Here is a 21,606-nt window from a genome sequence, read left to right on the forward strand (position 1 = left end):
CCTGGCGAAAAGCAACTTTCAGAAGTCTTGCAGAAAAAAATGTCCAGTGTGGTCAGAACCTTGGACCATAACCTATATAAGGAAGACCAAGGCTGAAGCTGGATGAAAAGTATATAGCATGGGAGGGCAGCATGGCATGGTGAAAAGAACCTTGTAGTCAGAGGACCTAATCTTTGTGGGAAAGAGCCTATATCTGTATAATCTTGAGTAAACTCCTTAAGTGACCTGTGCCTCGGTTTCCCTATTGTAAAATGAGGGGGTGGTCCTCTGAGGGCCCTTGCAGCTCTGGATCTGGGATCTGAGCATGGTGGGGTTGAGTTCAGCTTAATCTAAATGGGAAGGGTGGGAGACAGGTGCAGAAGACAGGGAGGACACCATGGAAGGATGATATGAACCCAGGAGACATTTTATTTTCTTTTTTAAAATAATAAACATTTTTATTTATAGTTTTGAGTTCCAGATATTATTCCTCCCTCCCCTCCCTCCTCCCTAAGGTGGTAAGCAATCAGATATGGGTTATACATATGCAATTATGTAAAACATGACCATATTAGTCATTTTGTACAAGAAAACTTGAATAAAAGGGAAAGAATGGGGGGGGGCAGGGGCAGCTAGGTGGCAGAGTGGATAAAGCACCAGCCCTGCATTCAGGAGGACCTAAATTCAAATCCGGCCTCAGACACTTGACACTTACTAGCTGTGTGACCCTGGACAAGTCACTTAACCCTCATTGCCCCGCAAAAAAACTGAAACAAACAAATTAATTAATACATACATACATAAATACATAAATGAAAGGGAAAGAATGAAAGAAAGTGAAAAATAGCACGCTTCAGTCTGTGTACAATCAATATCAGTTCTTTCTTTCCAGGTGGAAAGTCCGTTTCATCATTTGGGATTGTCTTGGATCATTGTATTGCTGAGAATAGTTGTCATTCACAGTTCTTTATCGAACAATATAGCTGTCACTGTGCACAACGTTCTCCTGGTTCTGCTCACTTCATTTCATCAGTTCGTATAGGTCTTTCCACACCTTTCTGAAATCATCCTGCCTGTCATTTCTTATAGCTCAATAATATTCCATCACCACCATATACCAAAGCTTGTTTAGCCATTCCCCAATGAATGGGCATCCCTTTGATTTCCAGGAGACAGTTTCTTAGCCACCCTGAGAAGTTCTCCTGGTGGGGAAGTCACACACCCAATCGGGCAGCCAGATTTCACCACAGTTAAGGTTCAACAGTTGGCCACACAAATACGGGCGGCGCCGGGTGACGCCGGGGACAGGAGGCTGCCAACTGGAAGGGCAGGTAAAGCCACAAGCCCCACCCCCACTCATGGAAGGCTTAGATTGGTGCAGCGTCCAGAGGAGGAGGGGCCTGGGAGCGGGACCTGCTGACGTCATCCTCTCTGGGAAGGAAAAACCTTGGAGGAGGGACTGGGGTCTCGGCAGAAGCTGTTGCATCAGGTGAGTCTGTGCTCCTGTCTGCAACCCCCAGGAAGGGGGTGTGGCAGCGGGGGTAGCGGCGTGTTGCCCTGCCCTGCCCTGCCCTGGCCTGGCACGCCTGGCCAGAGCTCGGGACTCCCCGGTGGCCAGGGGACAAGAGCCCGGAGGACGGTCACGTCCCTGCCCTGGGCACGGAGTGGACGGTGGGCTGCCAGGGTGGGGGCCGGCCGGCGGCCTTGTCCCTACTCTGGCCGTGGAGTGGTTGGTCAATTGCGAAGGGAGTGGCCGGGACCCCGCTTTGGGTATTGGGGGGTGGGCTGCCAGGGGACGGCTAACCCACACCATCCCTGTCTTACTTTCCAGATTATCCAAGGTCTGAGATCAGCAAAGGGGAATCGGACTTGTCCAAAATGGCATCGGAGGTGAGCTGTCTCTCTACCTCATCTCGGACACCTCTAGCTCCACCTGCGCCCCCGGCCCTCCATCCCCTCCATCCCCTCCACCCCCGAGGAGGGTTGGGGCAAAGGTTTCCTTGTCTCTGAACTTCTCTCCTGAGGAAATGCTAGAGCTCCCTTTAGAGTCTGTAGGGGGTGGAGGTGCAGGGGAGGAGGACTGATCACGGGACAGGAGTTAAGGGAGATGCCCCTTTCTACCTGCCTCCCGTCCCTAGCCCCATCCTCACTCACATTCCCTCGCTTTCCGGATCACAATGAGTAGCCTTCATTCCTGAGGTCTAGCAAAGCAATGGTCAGGCTTTTCCACCTTATTCCTCTCCTCCTTCCTTCTCCCCTGTTGGTCCCCTACCCTATATTCTCCCTTGCTAAGTAAGAGCCAGCTAACTTTTATGTGAAAACTCTCACAATATCCCACGTGTGGAGCGCGGCCGGCCCTGGCGGCCCTAGCGTGGCAGACGCGGTCCTCCCTAAGTCTTGCTTTGCTCTTTCTCCACATGGCCCAGATCTGGTGGCCCCGAAACCCACTGGAGCCTGGGGATCCACCATTTCGAAAATTGTCTGGGAAATGACTCTTTAGGGGTTGGGGAGAGAAGAGGGAGTAGGAGGAAATAGCGCAGCGCGTTAAAGACTAACCATGCCTGCCCTCCGCCTCCCCCCATACTATGGGAAAGAGGCCTGGCTCCATCTCCAATGCTTACTTACTATCTGTGTGGCCTTGAGCGAGTCTCTTCTCCCTGAGAAGGCAGTGGGCTAGCTGGTCTTTGAGGTCACTTGTAGCTCTAAATCTATAGTCTTATCACCTAGATTCAAACCCTGGCTCGGCCAGTCACCTTGGACAACCCATTTATCCTGCCCCTGCCTGGGTCCAATGAGGGAGGTTCAACTTGCATGAGCTCTCCATCACATGATGCTGCTCTCTGCCTCCTCTTTTCATGGTCCCTCTCTCTTTGACAGATGCACAGGCCTTCCCCAGCCTTTTCAGATTTCCTTATTTGAGGTCTGAGACTTCCTTGGACTCCAGTGCCCCGAACTTCTTCTGATCTTCTAAATCTACCTAGCCACTGCTCTTTTTTAGGGAAAGCCAATCAAGGGGGACGCTGGGAAGGGCGTTGTTCCAAAGAAACCAATAGGGGCAAAGTGCAGAGTAGGGTAGGGGAAGAGGGGAAGTCAGCAAATGAGGCAGAAACTTGGACTGTTGTCTTAGCTAATTTGCCTGGCTCATTCTGCAGCCTAAGGGCCAGGGGCTCGGAGACCAGGATCCGGGGTCCTGTTCCTAGCCACTCGGGGGTGATGAGTCTAAGGCAGATGACTTGAGCTCCCTTGGTTTATCTGTCAAATGGGGATAATAATAGCTGACTGCTTCTATGGGGTGGTGGAAGGGCCACTGAGGTCAAGATCCCTCTGGGCTCTGAACCGTTGGGATGAGAGGTGCAATTTGCTGTGTCAGAGGGTGGTTACAACCCACTTGGTGCCCTCCTCACCACGTAGATGGAGCACTGACTGGGAGTCAAAAGACCCAGCTCTGCTCTTTTGAACAAGTCAGCTTCTCCAAGCCTCAGTTTCCTCATCTCTAAAATGGGAGTGATGATGGTGGTGGTGACAATGATGATGGAGGTGACGAAGATGATACTTTTCCTCCCAACCTCCTTGGGTTGTTTCCAAAACCAAACAAAATACTTTGGGAAGTTACAGACAAGATGCAAATTATTATTCTTATCCCACTGACACCAGCGTAGCCCAGAATCTGCCTCTGGCTATTATTTCAGCACTAGGAGAGGAGGGAAAGCAAACCACTTTATGGTTTCTTCTTTGTCACCAGCCTGGCATGGTGTGGAAACAGCCCTACTTTGGAGTCAACAGTCTTGGGTTCAAATCCCAGCTTTGCCTCTTGTTACCTCTGTGACCTTAAACAAGTCACTTGGCCTCCATTTTAAATGATCAGGGGACAGGATTTTTAAGCTTGGGATCCAGGAATAGATTTCAGGGGATGAATGAACTTGGATGGTTAAAAAAAAACCAAAATCTTTATTTTCACTAACTTTTTGTTTCCTCTGTAATCTTACATATTTTATTTTGTGCATTTGAAACCCTGATTCTAAGAAGAGGTCCCTGGGTTTCACCAGACTGCGTGCCCCAGGGGCCCAAGACACCAAAGGGTGAAGAATCCAGGACTAAATGATTTCCCACCCATTTTTAGTGTCCACGATATCCTTTTCACGTCCTGAATGAAAATCATAGAATCACAGAGATCAAGCTGGCATGAAGCTTAGAGGCTCAACCTCCTCTTATAGTAGAGGAAGAAATGATGGCCCAGTGAGAGAAAATACCCAGGCCAAGGTTGCTAAGCCAGGACCCACCCCCCTTCCTTTTTTTTTTTTTTTAATAGTGAGAGCTAGGGGCAGCTAGGTGGTGCAGTGGATAGAGCACCCGTCCTGGAGTCAGGAGTACCTGAGTTCAAATCCGGCCTCAGACACTTGACACTTACTAGCTGTGTGACCCTGGGCAAGTCACTTAACCCCAATTGCCTCACTAAAAAAAAATAGTGAGAGCTCTTCTTTTCTTTCCCTTTCTTTCTTCCTTTTATCCTTCCTTTCTTTCTTTCCTTCTTTTTTTTGAGACAATTGAGGTTAAGAGACTTGCCCTGGGTCACACAACTACTAAGTGTCTAAGTCTGGATTTGAACTCAGGTCCTCCTGACTTCAGGGCTGATGCTCTAATCCACTTCACCACCTAGCTGCCCCTAGGGTTTTTTCTTCTGAACCACACTGGTGGGGAACCTTGAAGACCCTCCCCTCCCACCTGGCAGGCTTCCCAAGCTTCAAGAACTCATCCCATTCCTTCCCCCATCTCTGACATGTCACCAGCCTCACCAGCCTGGAGGCAGTGGGACCCTCCTGCAGAGATGCCAAAGGCTTCCAGGAGGTTTGCAGTTTTAATCTGCAACCTGACTTGAACACCCAGGGCTGGTTGGAAGCCCAGAACTAATTGATTTGCTTTTGAAACTTGGAGGCACTTAAGTTGTTGTTAATACCAGCAACAGCCCAGGGCTAGGACTGGGGTGAGTCATTTGGGAGGAAATGGTGCCAGATTTCAGCCCCTAATAACAATCCTAATATGACTGCTAATTATTATTATTATTATTATTATAACATAGATTTTTGTGATGCTTTAAGGTTTTAGATTCAAAACAGACAGCATGAAAGAGATCCCACCATCAAAGAGCTTATATTCCTCTGTGGGGAAGGAAGGTATGGAGGAAGATTAAGAGTGAAAGGAGATGATGGGTGAGGACATCTAAATATCTAGAGAAATAGTAGGAGGGAGCTGAGGGGATTCATAGCAGGTAATGAGGTCAGGATCTGGCTGGGTCCAAGTCCTGCCCGTGGCAAACTAAGATAGAAATGGAGGCCACTGAATGGTACCTAAATAACCCTGCAGAAACATATTGACTTAGAAAACCATATATTAACATTATCTATGTTTCATTGTATTTTGTGTATTTATTTATCCTTATTTTTATTTCTTTCTTTATATTGTCAAATATTGCCCAATTGTATTTTAATCTGGTTCAGCTCCAGGTATATTTGAGGTAATTCTCTAAGACTCTTAAGTTACTGAAAAGCTGCTGACCTGCATTGGTGGAGGGAGTTTTCTCCTGTGGGACTTCCCTATAACAATAAAATCACAGATCCAGTCCCTATCCTTAAGGTAGGAGAAAAGCTCTTTCCTTATACTAGGAAGGCAGTTATGGTATAGTGGAAAGAGTACCATAGCTGCAGAATCAGAGGACCTGGGTTCAAATTCGGCCTCTGCCCCACAAGTCACTTGAGCTCTCTCATCTTTGGGCTTCTCTTCTGTGAAATGAGAGAGTTAGATGAGATGCCTGATAAGGTACCTTCTACCTCCAGGCTTGTGAGCCTGGGACAAGAAGTCTTGTCCCTTTTGAATCTAGATCCGTGGCCCTATGAACCTGTAAGTCAGGATTGTTATCCCCATTTTGCAGATGAGTAAACCAAAGCCCACAGAGGTAATGTTAATTGCCGAAGGTCACACAGCTAAGACTGAGAAAGAATCACACTTGAACCCAGCTCTCCCCTGTGTCATCTTCCCATTCAGTATTCCATCTCCAGCAGAAAGACTGATACTGGTCCTCAGGCTGGGTTTGCCCACACTAGCCTGTGCTTCAGTTGGGTTCAGCCCATCCAAGGATGCTGGGTCTGCAGGATGATCAAGGTCATGGGCAAACACAGAATCCAGGGGCCTGGCTGGTTCCCTGTATCTCAATTGGCTGACTGAACTATGTGGTCACTTAGAACTTTGACCCCAGAATGTCAGGGTGAAGGGTCGATACGATATTTCTCTTTGCACGTCCAGAAATGGAGAAATAGTGATGAGGGCAACAGAGATTGCAGGGGCTGAGAGAAAGAGAGAGAGACAAGTCAGCTGCCCTCCCTGGACCCCAGTTCCTCTGTAAAATGAGGGAGCTGCACTGGGTGGGCTCTGAGGTCTTTCAGATATTCCCAGGAGCTGGTAGTCATGTGTCAGAGGCCTTGAAGTCAGAGGGTCCTGGATTTAGAACTGGGAGGGATGCCATCTGGTCTGATCCCCTTATTTTACAGATGAGGAAACTGAGGCACAGAGAGGTTGTTAAAGGACTTGCTCAGGGTCACACAGCTAGTGCTGAAGCTGGGAGAGGAGCTGGTATTACTTCTCAGACTGACAGGGAGGACCAGGGACAGGGGTGGGTATAGAGAAAAGCTGAATGAATACCAGGGGCAGAGTCCTCCCAGTCACCCAATAGCTTCTGTTTACAGAAGAACTGTTAGGTAACTAGATAGGTCTCTTCTGCCAAAACAAGTCCCAGGCAGATTCGAACTCAGGTCTTCCTGAGCCTATCCATCTTGACTCTGTCACAGGCTGGCTGGGTGAGCTCAAGCAATTGACCTAACTTCTCTAGGCTTCTGTTTCTGGGAACAATCACACCTCCTCTGCTGATCTCTCCGAGAATTGTGAGAACCAGAGAGATAAATGAAGTGAAAACTCTTTGGGAGAGACCACCCAAGTCCTCTAGAAATAGCAAATGAACAAGTCAACGCAACAAGCATTTATTAGGCACTTAGTATATGCCAGCCATTGAGCTAGGCAATAGGGAAACAAAGAAAGACAAAAATCATTCCTGTCCTCAAGGATCTTACAGTCTGATAGAGGAGACAACATGCAGACAATATCTGTGTTCAGTTGTGTCTGACTCTGTGACCCTGTGGACCATATCACACCAATACTGTCCATGGAGTTTTCTTGGCAAAGATACTGGAGTGCTTGGCCAATTTCTTCTCCAGCCCATTTTACAAATGAGGAAACTGAGGCAAACAGGGTAAAGGGATTTGCCCAGGGTCACACAGCTAGTAAGTGTCTGAGACTGGATTTGAACTCAGGTCTTCCTAACTTCATGCCCAGCACTCTATCCACTGCTTGTCACCTAGCTGCCTCAAAAGGAAGCTATCTCTTTTTTCTTTCTTTCTTTCTTTCTTTCTTCCTTCCTTCCTTCCTTCCTTTCTATCTATCTACCTACCTACCTATCTATCTCTGTGTCTATACAAACGCTGTCAACTGGAAGCAATCTTATAGGGAGGAATGAAGATAGAGAAAATAATTAAAATTGATAATTAAGATAGAATTAAGGCTGGATGGGCAAAGGCTTCTTGGAGAAGACTCAATTTGAGCGGAGTTTTGGAGGAAGTCCAGGAAGCCGGGAGGAGATGAGGAGAGAGTTCCAAGACCTGGAGTCCTGCAGGAATGGTGAAGGCTGGAAAGGCGGAAGGGGGCCTAGCTGTACATGGCTTTAAAAGCCAGAGGATTTTATATTTGATCTTGGAGGTCATAGGGAGCCACTGCAGTTTGTTGAGTACAGGAGGACTGAGTAGATTTGGAGGAACTATTTACACAGTAGTTGGAGCCCACTGCTGGCTTTTGGAGGCCTTGTGTTCACCAGAGCCTAGCACAGTGTCTGAGGACACATAGTGAGCATTAAATAAATGATTGTTGATTGAATAATTGGCATGCCCAGATGGGGCAGCTGCTCAGGTACAAATCTGTCAAACAGGAGATGTCTCTGAGCTTCCTCCATCACACCTAGGTCTCAGGGACTCCCGCTCTGTGTGGACGACACCCCAGGAGCTGGTGCTAAGCCTTCCTTTCAAACTTACCTGCCCGATGTTCTGGGCTCTGCCCCCTGATAGCGGGCAGCTGGCTGCTCTAATTGGTGGGGAAATGATGCCTTAGAAGCTGAAGCCGGTGCCTTTCCATCCCAGCCTGGGAGGGTCTTGGGCCCTGAGGCTGGGCTTTCTCCTAGGCCAGGGCCAGGATCCTTCAGGTGCTAATGGTGTGCCCTTCTCTTCCGGGCAGAGTGGGAAGCTGTGGGGCGGCCGGTTTGTGGGCTCCATCGACCCCATCATGGAGAAATTCAACTCGTCCATCTCCTACGACCGGCGCATGTGGGAGGCCGACATCCAGGGCAGCAAGGCCTACAGCAAAGGGCTGGAAAAGGCCGGGCTCCTCACCAAAGCCGAGCTAGACAAGATCCTTCACGGCCTCGACAAGGTACCTGGTGTCTCCCCTCTTCCCCATGCATACCCCCAGTGGGCCTCAGAGAAAGTGACCTCCCCATGCATGGGTATTCTCCTGTTACCTAAATTCAGCGCTATTTAACTAGGAGAGGCAGGCTGGTATAATATGTGGGAAGCCAGCCTCAGGGATGGGACGTCCAAGATTCAAGTGTCGCCGCTGACCCACACTGGCTGCGAGACTGAGTAAACCACAGTCTCTCGGTACCTCCTGAAGCTCTCTTAAGACTAGAAGGTGTAGGGGGCAGCTAGGTGGGGCAGTGGATAAAGCACCAGCCCTGCATTCAGGAGGACCTGAGTTCAAATCCGGCCTCAGACACTTGACACTTAACTAGTTGTGTAACCCTGGGCAAATCACTTAACTCTCATTGCCCCCAAAACAAAACAAAAACAAAAAAGACTAGAAGGTGTAGAGCAGGTGCTGATCTGCACCAGGAGAGGGATTTTCCTCAGCAGGTAGCTCCTTAGCCGGTGAAATCATGGGTCCATCCAGACCCAAAATGACAGAGAGACGTGTGATGTGCTTATGAGATAGCGTGATGTGGTGGGTGGGAAAACTGCTGAAGTTGGAGTCAGGAGATATGGGTTCAAATCTCAACACATTAGCTTTACAGCCCTGAGTAAACCCTCCCTTCCCTGTGATGATATTTGCACCCTCTCCCCCACGAGGTTGTGGTAGGGAAAGCACTTTGTAAAAAGCTTAGCACACTATAGGAATGTCAGCTATTCTTATCCATGGTGTCAGCCCGCGGTAAAGATGCCCGGGGTTTTGAGGAGTTACCCCAAGGATGGGAGGTGTCCCACAGGAGCTCCCAGAATACACCTTCAGGTACAGCCACTGTCTTTGTGGGGCTCTGGGGGATGATCCAATTCAACCCAATCCAAGGAGTGTTTATTAAATACCCACTGGGTGCTGTTTGCTGGGGATGCAGAGACAAGGATAACAGCCCTAGCCCTGAAGCTTACGCCCTGCTGGGGGGCACATCCTGGAAACCAATGGTGATGTGAGGACAGAGAGAGCACTAAAGGGGAAAAGATCAGGGTGGGGTCTGGGCAGGTGCCTCCAGGCTTTCCCCCTCCCACTGAGGTATCAGCATCTGGGGCACAGAGGAGCCCCCCTGAACCTGGGGCTGGATGTCATTGACACAGGTGGCTGAGGAGTGGGCCAAAGGCACCTTTGCACAAAACCCCAACGACGAGGACATCCACACCGCAAACGAGCGGAGGCTGAAGGTACGGCCTAACCCGCACTCCCTTCCCTTCACCAATCAAGCATTTACTAAGCACCTGCTATGAACCAAACCCATGCCAGGTGCTGAGGGACTCCCTGCTATCAGGGGAGACAACATGGACATGTCAGTACACACGCAGTAAATACAAGGCAAATGGGGAGGCCATCAGCCAACAGGGCAAGCCTGACTCCCCTTCACTCCCTCATGTCCGAGGCCTTCCTGGGCCCAAGATGCCATCCTCCTGTTCAGTCCTGTGGCCAAGCTGGGATGCCCTTAGGCTGCATTGGAAGGAGTTCCTGCTAGAAAGAGTGGGATAATAAGGGGGGGGGGCTCTGTCTGTTCATCCACAAAGAAGGGGAAGGACAGAGACCGTGTGGGTGGGGGTGACTGAGGGAGCCCTGGGAAGGCCTGACCCTGAGTGAAATGGGGTCCTGGGGTCTAGATGCCAGGGAGAAACCCCGTTCTGTGCCCTGGCAGGCTTGGGGGGAATCAGTGACCGTTTGGTGACCCTCTGGGCCTGTCCCCCACCTCTCCACAGGAACTCATTGGGGAGACGGCAGGGAAGCTACATACTGGACGCAGCCGGAATGACCAGGTAAGGCCCCCCCAGCCCCACATGACCACATTTGACGGCCTGTCTCTCGCCCCACAATGCCCCATCTTCCAATCCATGACTCATCATTCAGGGGTCTCCCTGTGCCACCTCCCTGGCTCTCAGGCTGCACAGGGCCTGGACCCCCATGTTTCTGAGAGTCTCCCCTCCTCTCCGGCAGGTGGTCACAGACTTGAGGCTCTGGATGCGAAGGTCATGCTCCGCTCTGTCTGCCCACCTCCAGATGCTCCTCACGACCATGGTGGAGCGGGCTGAAGCGTGAGTCATGCCCTCCTGTAAAATCCCACCACCGCAGAGTGGCTGAGCTCCCAGGGGCTGTAGTCATCCACCCTGGCTTTTGACAGAGGACCTAGAAAGGGAACTGAGATGGTGTGCGTGGGAGGGAATGCTGGGCTCCCCTCAGAGTCTAACAGTTAATCGAGAAATATTTATTAAGCTCCTACTATTACAAGGGGTGGTAGAGTGGAAAGACTGTTTCCTTTGGAGGTAGAGGATCCAAGTGCGAAACCTGCCTTGTCGGTTATTGCCTATGAGACCTTAATCTCTAGGCCCGTTTCCTCACCCCTAAAATGAGGGGGTTGGACTCAGTACCTCAAAAGTCCCTTCCAGGTCTAATTCTGTGAGCCCGTGATATGGGTATTTAGTGGAACGAATCCCCCAACTCCCTCGTCATAGAAGGGGGGAGGGCACATACATGGGTGGAGAGGGAGGGAGTGCACAGAGAGGAGATGCTAAACATGGATCCACTTTTAGCAAACAGGGATCCAGAGTCCACTGAGCTGAGGACAGAGAGGGCAAAGGTACCTCACATAGCCAGCAATGGGGACCTCCTGGTTAATGTTTAAGTATCTCCCCCTCCCCCTGCTGTCCTGGGAGCACACGCGGGGGCACTAGGCCAATAATGCCAGTGCTAACATTGGGCTCAGCCCCCAACTGGATAGAGGGGATCAGCTTTCCTGGTCAGTCAATAGTCAACAAGAACCTACTATGTGCGAGACACTCAGTGAGGCACTGGGGATATTTTTTTTAAGGCAAAAACATGGTCCCTGTCCTCAAAATGCTTACACTCTAACAGAGAAGGCAACATGCAAAACATCGTACATATAAAATAAATAGAGTGTAAATGTCATCTCAGAGAGAAGGGACTGGAGGGGGACAGGACAGGCCCCTGCAGAAGGTAGGAAGGTAGAGGGTACTAGGGAGAGCTCTGTAGGCAGGGGGATCAGCCACTGCAAAGGTGTGGAGGTGGGAGATGGAGGGCTGGGTTTGAAGGCTAGCGAGGTTAGGCCCATGCACTTGCGAGAAGCCTGGAGAAGGTAGGAGGGGAGAGGCCATGAGCCACAGAAGGACCTCTGAGATACAGTCACGTCCCTGTCTGTTCCCGGGTGGCCCTGCTGAACAGCCCTCGATCCCATATCGGCGCAAGCCAGTGGGGTAGCGAATCCGGATGGTATTGTCCCCCGAGAACTGCTCTGGTTGTGTTGATGGTCCTTCTTTGGTCCTGCCCCAGGGAAAAGGATGTGCTCTTCCCCGGCTACACCCACCTACAGAGGGCCCAACCCATCCGCTGGAGCCACTGGATCTTGAGGTAAGGGCTGGTGCCCCTGGGCAGGGTGGGGTGGGGGGGCACCTTCAACCCCCTCCTGTGCTGACTCCTCTCCTGTCCCCCACAGTCACGCCGTTGCCCTGTCCCGAGACCTGGAGCGTCTGATGGAAGTCAGGAAAAGGATTGATGTGCTGCCCCTGGGGAGGTGAGTGAGGGACGGGGCAGGAAGGGAATGTGTGGACCATCTAGCATATGGGGTCGCTAGACCAGGGGAGGAAGCTGAGGTAGCGAGAGGGGAAATAGTGGGATTGGGGAGTTTGGCAGCAGAAAGGGACCTCAGTGGCCATCTTGTCCGGTCCATGTGGAGTTAGAGACCTCTGCCTTAATCCCACCGTAACCAGCACTGGTGGCCCTGGACAGGTCCCTTCATCCCATCGGGCCTCAGTTTTCTCATCTGTAAAATGAGCACACATATTATTTCTCTCATAGGGATGAGAAGAAAGCACTCTGTAAATCTTAAACGCTCTAGGGATGCCAGTTGTCTTAGCATCACGATTATTGTTAACTAGAGTTTTCCCATGTCTCCCTTCCTTCTTCCCCACTACGTCCTCCAGTGGGGCCATCGCTGGCAACCCCTTGGGAGTGGATAGGGAGCTGCTACGCAAAGGTAAGGCCTGCCCCGAGGTAGGAGGCATCATCTCCTCTCCCCAGGCCCCTCTGCCCCCCTCCATAGAACCTCAGCTCAAAGGTCCCTGAGGCGTAGGGTCCTAGACTCAGCAGCCCAAGCAGCCCAAGCAGGGCCTTGCCCAAGCTCACTCAGGACACCCCTGGACAGGGCAGGATTCCAACCCGAGTCCTGTGCCTCCAGTTCCAGAGTTCCTCCCATGGGGCCATGCTGTGTCCTGGATGTCGGAGCAGGAAGGGCCTTTGGGGGCATCTCTCCCTTTGGCAGGGCAGTCTATGGACCCCTGGACTCCTTTTTGTAAATGCATCAAACAAAATCCATAGGATTACAAAGGAAACCAGGGTAATGAAAATGAAGATGAAATTGTGTCTCCCATCCGAGCCCGTGGACGGCCTGACGTCTGTCCATAGCATTCATGGGCGCCTTGGGTTAGGAATCCCAGATCTAGTTCAACCACCTTGTTTGACAAAGGGGAAACCGAGGCCCAGAGAGGAGAATTCCTTTGCCTAAACTCACAGGGCTCTTGGCCCCCAGACCAAGCTGGCCTTCTGAGCTGAATGGCAGACTCTCCCTCTCCTACCCACCCCCTCCAGGGGGGGCCAGGAGGCTGAGGTGGGGGCTTTGTCAACGACCTCCCTGGGGGTGCTGAGGCCCCCCTCCCCAGGGCTGGGGGAAAAGCTCATCTTCCTGTGGATTTGTTCCCATCCCTCAGAGTTGAATTTCAGCGCTATCACCCTCAACAGTATGGACGCCACCAGTGAGAGAGACTTTGTGGGTGAGTCTTGCTCCCCCCCATCCCCTCTCCTTTGCCCCTGACCTCCCTCCCCGCAGCTTCCCTTCATTCTCGTCCCCTTCCGCACCCTCCCCTCGACGCCTCACTAAATCCCAGGGATTCCACCATGGGTTTCTCCGGAGGTCCTGGGTCTATCCCCCCATAGGGAGGCAGAGGGCCAGTGGGGCAGCTAACCCCTCAGGATGATTCAGCCCTAGGACATTCTTCCTTTTACCCATACCCCCAAAGCCGAGTTCCTCTTCTGGGCCTCCCTGTGCATGACGCACCTCAGCAAGATGGCGGAGGACCTGATCATTTATGGCACCAAGGAATTCGGCTTCGTACAGCTATCCGATGCCTACAGGTAGGGGCGAGGGCTGACCCCTCCGTGCCCTGACCTTCTCCCATGATGGCCAGGCAGGCCGAACCAGCCCCGACAACAGAGCCTCTGGATCCTCCCCACATGGACTCCCTTAGCTTCTTCCCCATGTTAACCAGGCCCTGCCTGGCTTGACCCTTGGCCACAGAATCCAGATCAAGGGCTGGAAGAGACCTTGGAAGCCATTGAGTCTAACCCCCTCATATTACAGACGGGGAAACTGAGGCCCAGGGAAGTTAAGTGACTAGACCAAAGTCATGCAAATAGGGTGGAAAGAGGCCTTTTGAGACCAACTCCCTCATTCTAGAGAGGAAGAAACTGAGTCCCAAGGAAGTTAAATGGTATGCCCAAAAGGAGTAAGAAAGATGGGATTTGAACCCAGGTCCTATGAATCCAAGGCAAGCCTTTCCATTGTAATTTTCCTACTTCCCCCATCTGGGAGTCCTCTGGGATGCAGGTCAAGCAGGACAGTGGGATCAGAATCCTCACCCCTTTTAAATATGTGGTTTCTGTGTCCGTAGCACAGGGAGCAGCCTGATGCCCCAGAAGAAAAACCCAGATAGCCTAGAGTTGATCCGGAGCAAAGCGGGGCGTGTGTTTGGCCGGGTGAGGGCCTTGCCCAAGAGGAGACTGGAGGAACATGGAGGGCAGGGGCGGTGGGTAGGAGGAGGGAGAGGGCTGCCAAGGGCAGAAGATGCTTGTACTCAGGGCGGGCTCCCATACTCCCATGAGGCCAAGGTCTCCCTGGCAGAGCTGCCCCGCCCCTCCCACACCCATGTCCTCGGCCTCCCCCAGGGTCGAAGCCTGGAAGTCTCACCCCCAGCTTTCCCATCATTCAGTGTGCTGGGCTCCTGATGACACTCAAGGGACTTCCAAGCACCTACAATAAGGACTTACAGGTATGGCCTCTCCCAGGACTAACTGACATATACCCCTCCAGTAGATTATAACCTCCCTGAGGGCAGGGCCTCTTTTAGCTTGGTAGATGTCAGTCAATAAACATTAAGTGCCTACTATGTGCCAAGCACTGTGCTAAAAGCTGGGGGTACAAAGAAAGGCAAACTTGATCCCTGCCCTCCAGGAGGGGAGGAGCCAGCACCCCTCACAAACAAGCTGTATGTGGCAGAAGCTGGAAACAAGCAGAATTAAGGGGGATCTGGAAAGGGTTCCTGTGGAAGGTGGGATTTCAGCTGAGACTTTGGAGCACACAGTAGGTGCTTCATAAATGCTTGTTGCTTTATTGACTGCTAAAAAGCCGAGCCAGGATCGCCACACAGGGCCTCTGAGTCCAAATTTAGTTCCCTTTTCTGTACAACAAGATACCTCTCTCTGTGTACCCACATGCCTGCTCACCTATGAACAGAAGTGTGTTTGTACAAAGACCTGCCCTGTCACCTCTGAGTATAAGTTCCCTTCCAGGAGCTAGATGGCTCAGTGGATAGAGCACCAGGCTGGAGTCAGGAAGACCTGAGTTCAAATCCAGACTCAAACACTTCCTAGCTGTGTGACCCTGGGCAAGTCACTTCACCCTGTTTGCCTCAGTTTCCTCATCTGTAAAATGGACTGGAAAAGGAAATGGCAAACCACTCCAGTGTCTCTGCCAAGAAAAGCCCCATATCCCTCACTGTAAAAATGCAGATAATAATGGGACCTACCTCTGCAGAGTTGTTCTGAAGATCAAATGAGACAATACTTGTAAAGCATTTTTGTAATGCCTGGTACACAGTAGGTGCTATATAAATGCTTAATGCTGCCTTTTCCCCTTCATCCTGCATCCACAGACCCAGGAAAGCAGAGCTCCTCTTTTATAGCCAATAAAACCTCTTCTGCTCCCCACTGGGGCCTCATGACTGGGTCTAGGGGCCCTGGGGGGCAGGCAGGCACTTTCCAGGCACTTGGGGCCAACAGAGGAAGCTAGGGAGGCTGGGAATCGATCTCCTTGTACCCATAAAGGAGCATAACATTGAGAGTTTGGGGGCAGGGGGAGGGAGAAGATCCAGAGAGGGGACTCCTCAGCTCTCCCCCCATCCCTGCTAACATCTCTTCCTGCCTTGGCCCCCCAGGAAGACAAAGAGGCCGTCTTTGAAGTTTTTGACACCATGAATTCTGTGCTTCAGGTGGCCGCCGGCATCATCTCCACCATGAAGGCAAGAATGCCTCCCACATCAGGACTCCCCTCCCCCAAATCCTCTACCGACCCTCTTCCCTACTCCTCCAACTCTGCTAGACCCAAGGAGAGTCTGGGCAGGGCCGAGAGAATAAGGGACCATCAGAGGAACACGGGGGAAGATGGGTTCAGTCCAAAGACCCAACAGGAGCCCCATTGAATTTGGAATCCAAGGACTCCCCAGTTTGGATACAGGCTCTGGTGCTCCTAAGCTGTGTGGCTTTAGACCAGTCACTTACCCTTTAAGGGCCTCTATTTCCTCATTTGTAAAATGGCAGGAGGCTGGTCAAGATGACCCCTAAAGTCCCTTCAATCTCTAAGGCCACAAAATGGTATATTTTAAATTTAACAAAATTGGTTTTTTAAAATACATTTTTATTTCATTAAATATTTCCCAATGACAAGTAAAAAAATCTTAGCCATCTTTTTAAAAGTTTGAGTTCCAAATTCTCTCTCTCTCCCTTTCTTGAGAAGGCAAGAGACTGGATATCACTTATACCAGGGAAGTCATGCAAAACATGTTAAAAGTGGCTTTAGGGGCAGCTAGGTGGTGCAGTGGATAGAGCACTGGTCCTGGAGTCAGGAGAACCTGAGTTCAAATCCAGTCTCAGACACTTGACACTTACTAGCTGTGTGACCCTGGGCAAGTCACTTAACCCTCATTACCCCATAAAAAAACCAACAAAGCAAAACAAACAACAACAACAATAACAAAGTGGCTTTAAAATGACCCTATTTGCATGCATTCTTTGATAAACATATTATTTCCTGGTATTTTTCATTGTGTTTTTCCATGTGTTTTTCCAGATTAACAAGGTGTGCATGGAGGAAGCCCTTAGCCCAGACATGCTCGCTACCGATCTTGCCTACTACCTTGTCAGAAAGGGGGTAAGAGGCCACAGACCCAGACTCAATGAGGTGCGGAGATTTGGAGCCCCACAGCCCAGGAGCCTGGGGCACCTGGGAGCCCAGCCTCCAGGCCAGGGGACTGAAGAAGCATCCAGGAGAGGAGGGAGACATGGGAGGGAAGAGGAACAGACAGGGTCATCATCCTCCCTTTCCCTCCCACCCAGATGCCATTCAGGCAGGCCCATGAGGCATCAGGAAAAGCTGTCTTCATGGCCGAGACCAAGAAGCTGGCCCTCAGCCAACTCTCTCTGCCGGAGCTGCAGACCATCAGGTGGGAAACCCCTGCCCAGGGGCCCCCCAGCTCTGGCTGTCTTTCCACTCCTCTCTGTGGAATTCAACAAACATGCATTAAGTACCTACTGTATACACAAGCACGCTGCTAAAGCCCTCCCCTAGGACTCATCCTGATGTGGAGGGCAGTGTGGCTTCTCATTGACCGTGCCAGCAGAACCCAGGTCTGGGCAGGCCTTGACATTTCTTGACAGAGAACACACTTTTCCAGGTTAAGGGAAACAATATCAGCTAGGTCAAGTGGGCAGGTTGTTTGTTTTTTTAACCACATTCTCTGCCGGAGGCCAAACATAACATTACATGGTAGGGGCTGCCCTCGGCCTCGTGGAGCGACTGCTCACACCCGTGCTAGATCACAGTCTTCTGATACTGAATCAATCCACAAGTCTGTATTAAATGCCTACTATGGGCCAAGCACTGGGAAAAAAAGAATTAGTCCCTGGGGGGAGGAGGAAGGAAAATACATAAACAATGGGGTACTGGGAAAAGAGCACTGCTTCTGGAGTCAGGATCTGGGTTCAAATCTTACCTCTCACTCCCTGTATAACCTTGGGCAAACCACCAACCCGGCTGGGCTTCAGTTCACACTCGTGTCCTTTTCCTGAGTAGGTGTGAAGCATTCTCTCAGGTGCCAGGGATCCAGAGAGGAAAATCAACCCAGATCTTCTCCTCAGGCAGCTTACAGTCTAGGGGGTAGGGGGTGGGGCAGAGAGAATGCAACATATACAAATAATTATAATACAACGAAACAGATTTAATCTGGGAAGGTCCCCTCTCCCTCTGCTTTTGCAAATGGGAAAACTGAGGCCCTGAAGTGGTTAGTGATTTACTCAAGGGAATAAGGATTTCTATAGCTTCTACTACTGTGTTCCAGGCATGTTACAAAAGTTATCTCATTGGATCCTCTCAGCCACCCTGGGAGGGGCGGGTGCTATTAGAATCTCATTTTACAGTTAAGGAAACTGAGGCAAAGAGAGGTAAGTTAGTGTGTGTCTGGGGCTGGGCTGGAACGTGGGTCTTCCTGACTCCAGGCCCAGCACATTATCTGCAGTACCACCAGCTGCCTCTGGGTGGCAAGTGACACCCAGGATTCAAACCCAGGTCCTAGGTTTCCATTGCCTCCTGCTGCCTCCCTAGGAAATGGTCAAGTAGAGTCAGGAAGGAAGCACTGCCTTCTAGCCAGGGGCCAGTGTAAAATCAGGGAGAGCTTCCCAAAGGAGGCAACACTTGAGCTTGGCTGTAGGCAGAGGCCGGTGGAGAATGAGTAAGATGATGTTGGGGAGGGGGCAGCTAGGTGGCGCAGTGGATAGAGTATGTGCCCTGGAGTCAGGAGGACCTGAGTTCAAATCCAGCCTCAGACACTTGACACTTACTAGCTGTGTGACCCTGGGCAAGTCACTTGACCCTCATTGCCCTGCAAAAAAAAAAAAAAGATGATGTTGGGGAGGCCAAGAATGGGAAGCTGGCCTGGGATCTTATGTAGGACAAGATGGGCATCCCCCTGTCCTCACACCTTCCCCTTCCTTCTTTCCTCGCAGCCCCCTGTTCTCCAACGACGTGAGCCAAGTGTGGAACTATGCCAACAGCGTGGAGCAGTACAAAGCCTTGGGTGGGACAGCCAGAAGCAGTGTGGAGTGGCAGATTCAGCAGCTGAGAGACCTGCTGCGGACCCTGCCGCAATAGAGACCCCCGCCTAGCCCCCCACCCCTACTCCCAGACTCCCGGGGGAATAAATCTCAGTGGGAGGACTGGGTGTTCACATTCTGGCTTAGCCATCATCCTGGTGACAGCAGGAGTGGTGGCACAGTGGAGACAGGGTGGGGCTGGGAGCAAAGGAGACCCGAGTGCAAATCCTGCCTCATAGCTGGGACACCCTGACCAAGTGACTTAACCCCTCTGGGCTTCAGTTTCCTCATCTGTAAAAAGGAGGGGGTTGGGGCCTCCCTTCTAGTTCTGAGTCTATGGGCTTATATTCCCCCTTATTATCACGTATTCCATGAGGCTGAGGTGCAGCAGGTCTGGACCTGGGAGAGAACAAAGGAAAAGAGAGATGGGCAGAGGAAGAGAGAGAAGGGACTCGGTCCCAGCCTCTGGACCATCACTGCCCTTGGCCTCCTTGCTCTCTTCCCCGGGGATTCTCGACAATCCGCCGCCCCACCCCGGCTTCATTTACTGCACTGGTCTAACTTTGGAAGGCTTGTGCTTTGGCCCCAAATCAGGCGTATAGAAAACCCAGCGTGATCTGTAATCCCCGCGATTTTGTAGTGTCTGCTTACAAAAGAGGCTCCCAATGGATTCATCAGCGAGCACTTGTCAAATGTCTCCTATGTGTTCGGGGCTGGGGATATACAGACCAGAATACTGCCTGCCTGCAAGCAGCTTACCTTCTCTGGGGGAGGGGCAGGGAATAACCTTTATCCATATAAGTAGATACAAATAAACAAAATATATATACAAATACACACACACAGTCAAAGAGCATTGATTAAGTGCCCTCTATGGGCCAGGCAGAAAACAGGTATAACATTTAAATGGATATCAATATCTAACCTATATATGTATGGATATGGATAGATGTCAATATCTATATTTGTCTATATACACACATATATGTATACATGTATACACCAGCATCTTGTTGGTACAGTGGATAGAGCACTGAGCCTGGAGTCAGGAAGATCTGAGTTCAAATCTGGCCTCAAACTCTTACTAGCTGTGTGACCCTGGAGAAGTCCCTTAACCTCTATTTGCCTCAACTCCCTCATCAGTAAAATGGGGAAATTTTATATTGCCCCCCAAAAAGGGGGAAATGCCAGGGGACACCTTCCTCCCATTTACCCCCATCACAAAGTTAGCAAAGTGTTTTCAGATGACCCAATAGGAGGGAAGCATTCCAAAGCTCCCCTAGTTGCTTAGGAGACCCAACCCTTATATCACACCCCTGGCCATGACCACTCTCCACTACCCCCTTGCTATGCCAAGCGCTAGCTTCAAGAAAGTCCTGGTCACCAGCAGCAGATCCAGATGTGGCGAGCTGGGATGCCCACACCCTCCCTCTCCCTGAGACACCAGGGAGGAGCATCATCTACTTGAGGGAACCCGCTCCCCTTGATCAGAACTTGACAGAGAACCCTAACTTCTCCCTCAAGATGGATGGCTAAACCGCAACTAATCTTCTATGGGAGGCGGATGAGTGCCCCCAGGCTATTATTGCCTGGGATAGAGTAGGTGGGTGGATGAGAGAAAAGCCTTCTGCAGGTTGGATGGGACCTCAGAGGTCACCTGCTCTCACTCCCTCATTTGCAGAAGGACAGTTTGCTTTCCCAATATGCATTTCTTCTGAAAACCTGATTCAGGGAGGGGAGAAGGAACAATCCCTATAGATTATTTACACCTAGAATCTTCTTTTAGAGTGTTCTCATTTTAGGGGTGGGCCACTAGGTGGCACAGTGGATAGAGTGCTGGGCCTTGAGTCAGGAAGACCTGAATTCAAATCCAGCCTTAGGCACTTACAAGTTGTGTGATCCTGGGCAAGTCACTTCACCCTGTTTGCCTCAGGTTCCTCATCTGTAGAATGAGCTGGAGAAGGAAATAGCAAACCGCTCCAGTCAGTATCTTTGCCAAGAAAGCCCCAAATGAGGTCACGGAGGGTCAGACATGACTGAACAACAACATGATTTTAGGGGTGCAACCTATATTCAGACCCAAATGAGCACCTCCATTAGGATGACTCCCAAAGCTATATCTCCAGCCCTCACTTTTCTCCTGAGTTCTAGTGCCATGTTTTCAAGATTACTGAGAGTGGGGGCAGCTAGGTGGCGCAGTGGATAAAGCACCCGCCAGGGATTCAGGATGGACCTGAGTTCAAATCTGGCCTCAGACACTTGACCCTTACTAGCTATGTGACCCTGGGCAAGTCACTCATTGCCTTGCCAAAAAAAGAGGTAAAAAACCACTATTTAATTTGGAGTCAGAAAGCATGACCCAATCCTGCCTTATTACCTGGGTGACCATGGGCAAGTCACTTAACTTTTTTTGAACTCGGTTTCCCCATATGGAAAATGATAGTTTCCCTTCATGGGACCAAATGGCCTCTAAGATCCCTTCCAGCTGTCAATCTATGATCCTGCCTCTGCTCCTTGCTAGCTGGGTGGCAATTCACTTAATTTTTTGTGCCTCGGTTTCCTCCCTTTTCTAAGTGAGGGAGTTAACCAAAGTCCCTTCCCTCTAAAAAACTCAGGATCACATGTCCAGAAGCCTACACAGCCTCTGCTTTCTCTGACTCCACCTTCCACTCTCCTGCTGACATCCTGGGATCACCTCAACACTGAGACAGAATGTCCTCCTACCTTTTCCTAGGATGACAGATTTAGAACTGGACGAGATCTTGGAGATTGCTTATCTGATCTAACCCCCTCGTTTTCCAGATGAGGAAACAGGCCTGGAGGTTAAGTGATTTGCCCAATGTCACAGAGGTCAAAAACAGA

The 21,606-nt window shown here is 50.8% G+C and overlaps 1 protein-coding gene across 4 annotated transcripts; it reads left to right on the top strand.

The window, feature by feature from the left end:
* The first annotated feature begins 1,351 nt into the window (after positions 1–1,351).
* On the top strand, positions 1,352–19,581 carry ASL (argininosuccinate lyase). Of its 4 annotated transcripts, none has more exons than XM_044002897.1 (17): positions 1,352–1,468; positions 1,811–1,869; positions 8,308–8,502; positions 9,675–9,758; positions 10,296–10,352; positions 10,531–10,628; positions 11,881–11,958; positions 12,044–12,121; positions 12,531–12,583; positions 13,314–13,376; positions 13,623–13,737; positions 14,274–14,358; positions 14,592–14,651; positions 15,816–15,899; positions 16,727–16,837; positions 16,993–17,099; positions 18,658–19,581. In XM_044002897.1, exons 2-17 carry the CDS (start codon positions 1,858–1,860, stop codon positions 18,800–18,802), a joined length of 1,425 nt encoding a protein of 474 aa, XP_043858832.1. In that variant the 5' UTR covers positions 1,352–1,468; positions 1,811–1,857; the 3' UTR covers positions 18,803–19,581. The 4 variants fall into 4 exon arrangements, with proteins under 4 accessions (XP_043858832.1, XP_043858835.1, XP_043858834.1 ...); XM_044002900.1 differs by having other exon boundaries at positions 16,727–16,807; XM_044002899.1 differs by lacking the exon at positions 1,352–1,468 and adding an exon at positions 1,481–1,650.
* Positions 19,582–21,606: the final 2,025 nt, after the last annotated feature.

The sequence above is a fragment of the Dromiciops gliroides genome, chromosome 4, assembly GCF_019393635.1.
Source record: "Dromiciops gliroides isolate mDroGli1 chromosome 4, mDroGli1.pri, whole genome shotgun sequence".
In the NCBI taxonomy this organism is placed as follows: domain Eukaryota; kingdom Metazoa; phylum Chordata; class Mammalia; order Microbiotheria; family Microbiotheriidae; genus Dromiciops; species Dromiciops gliroides.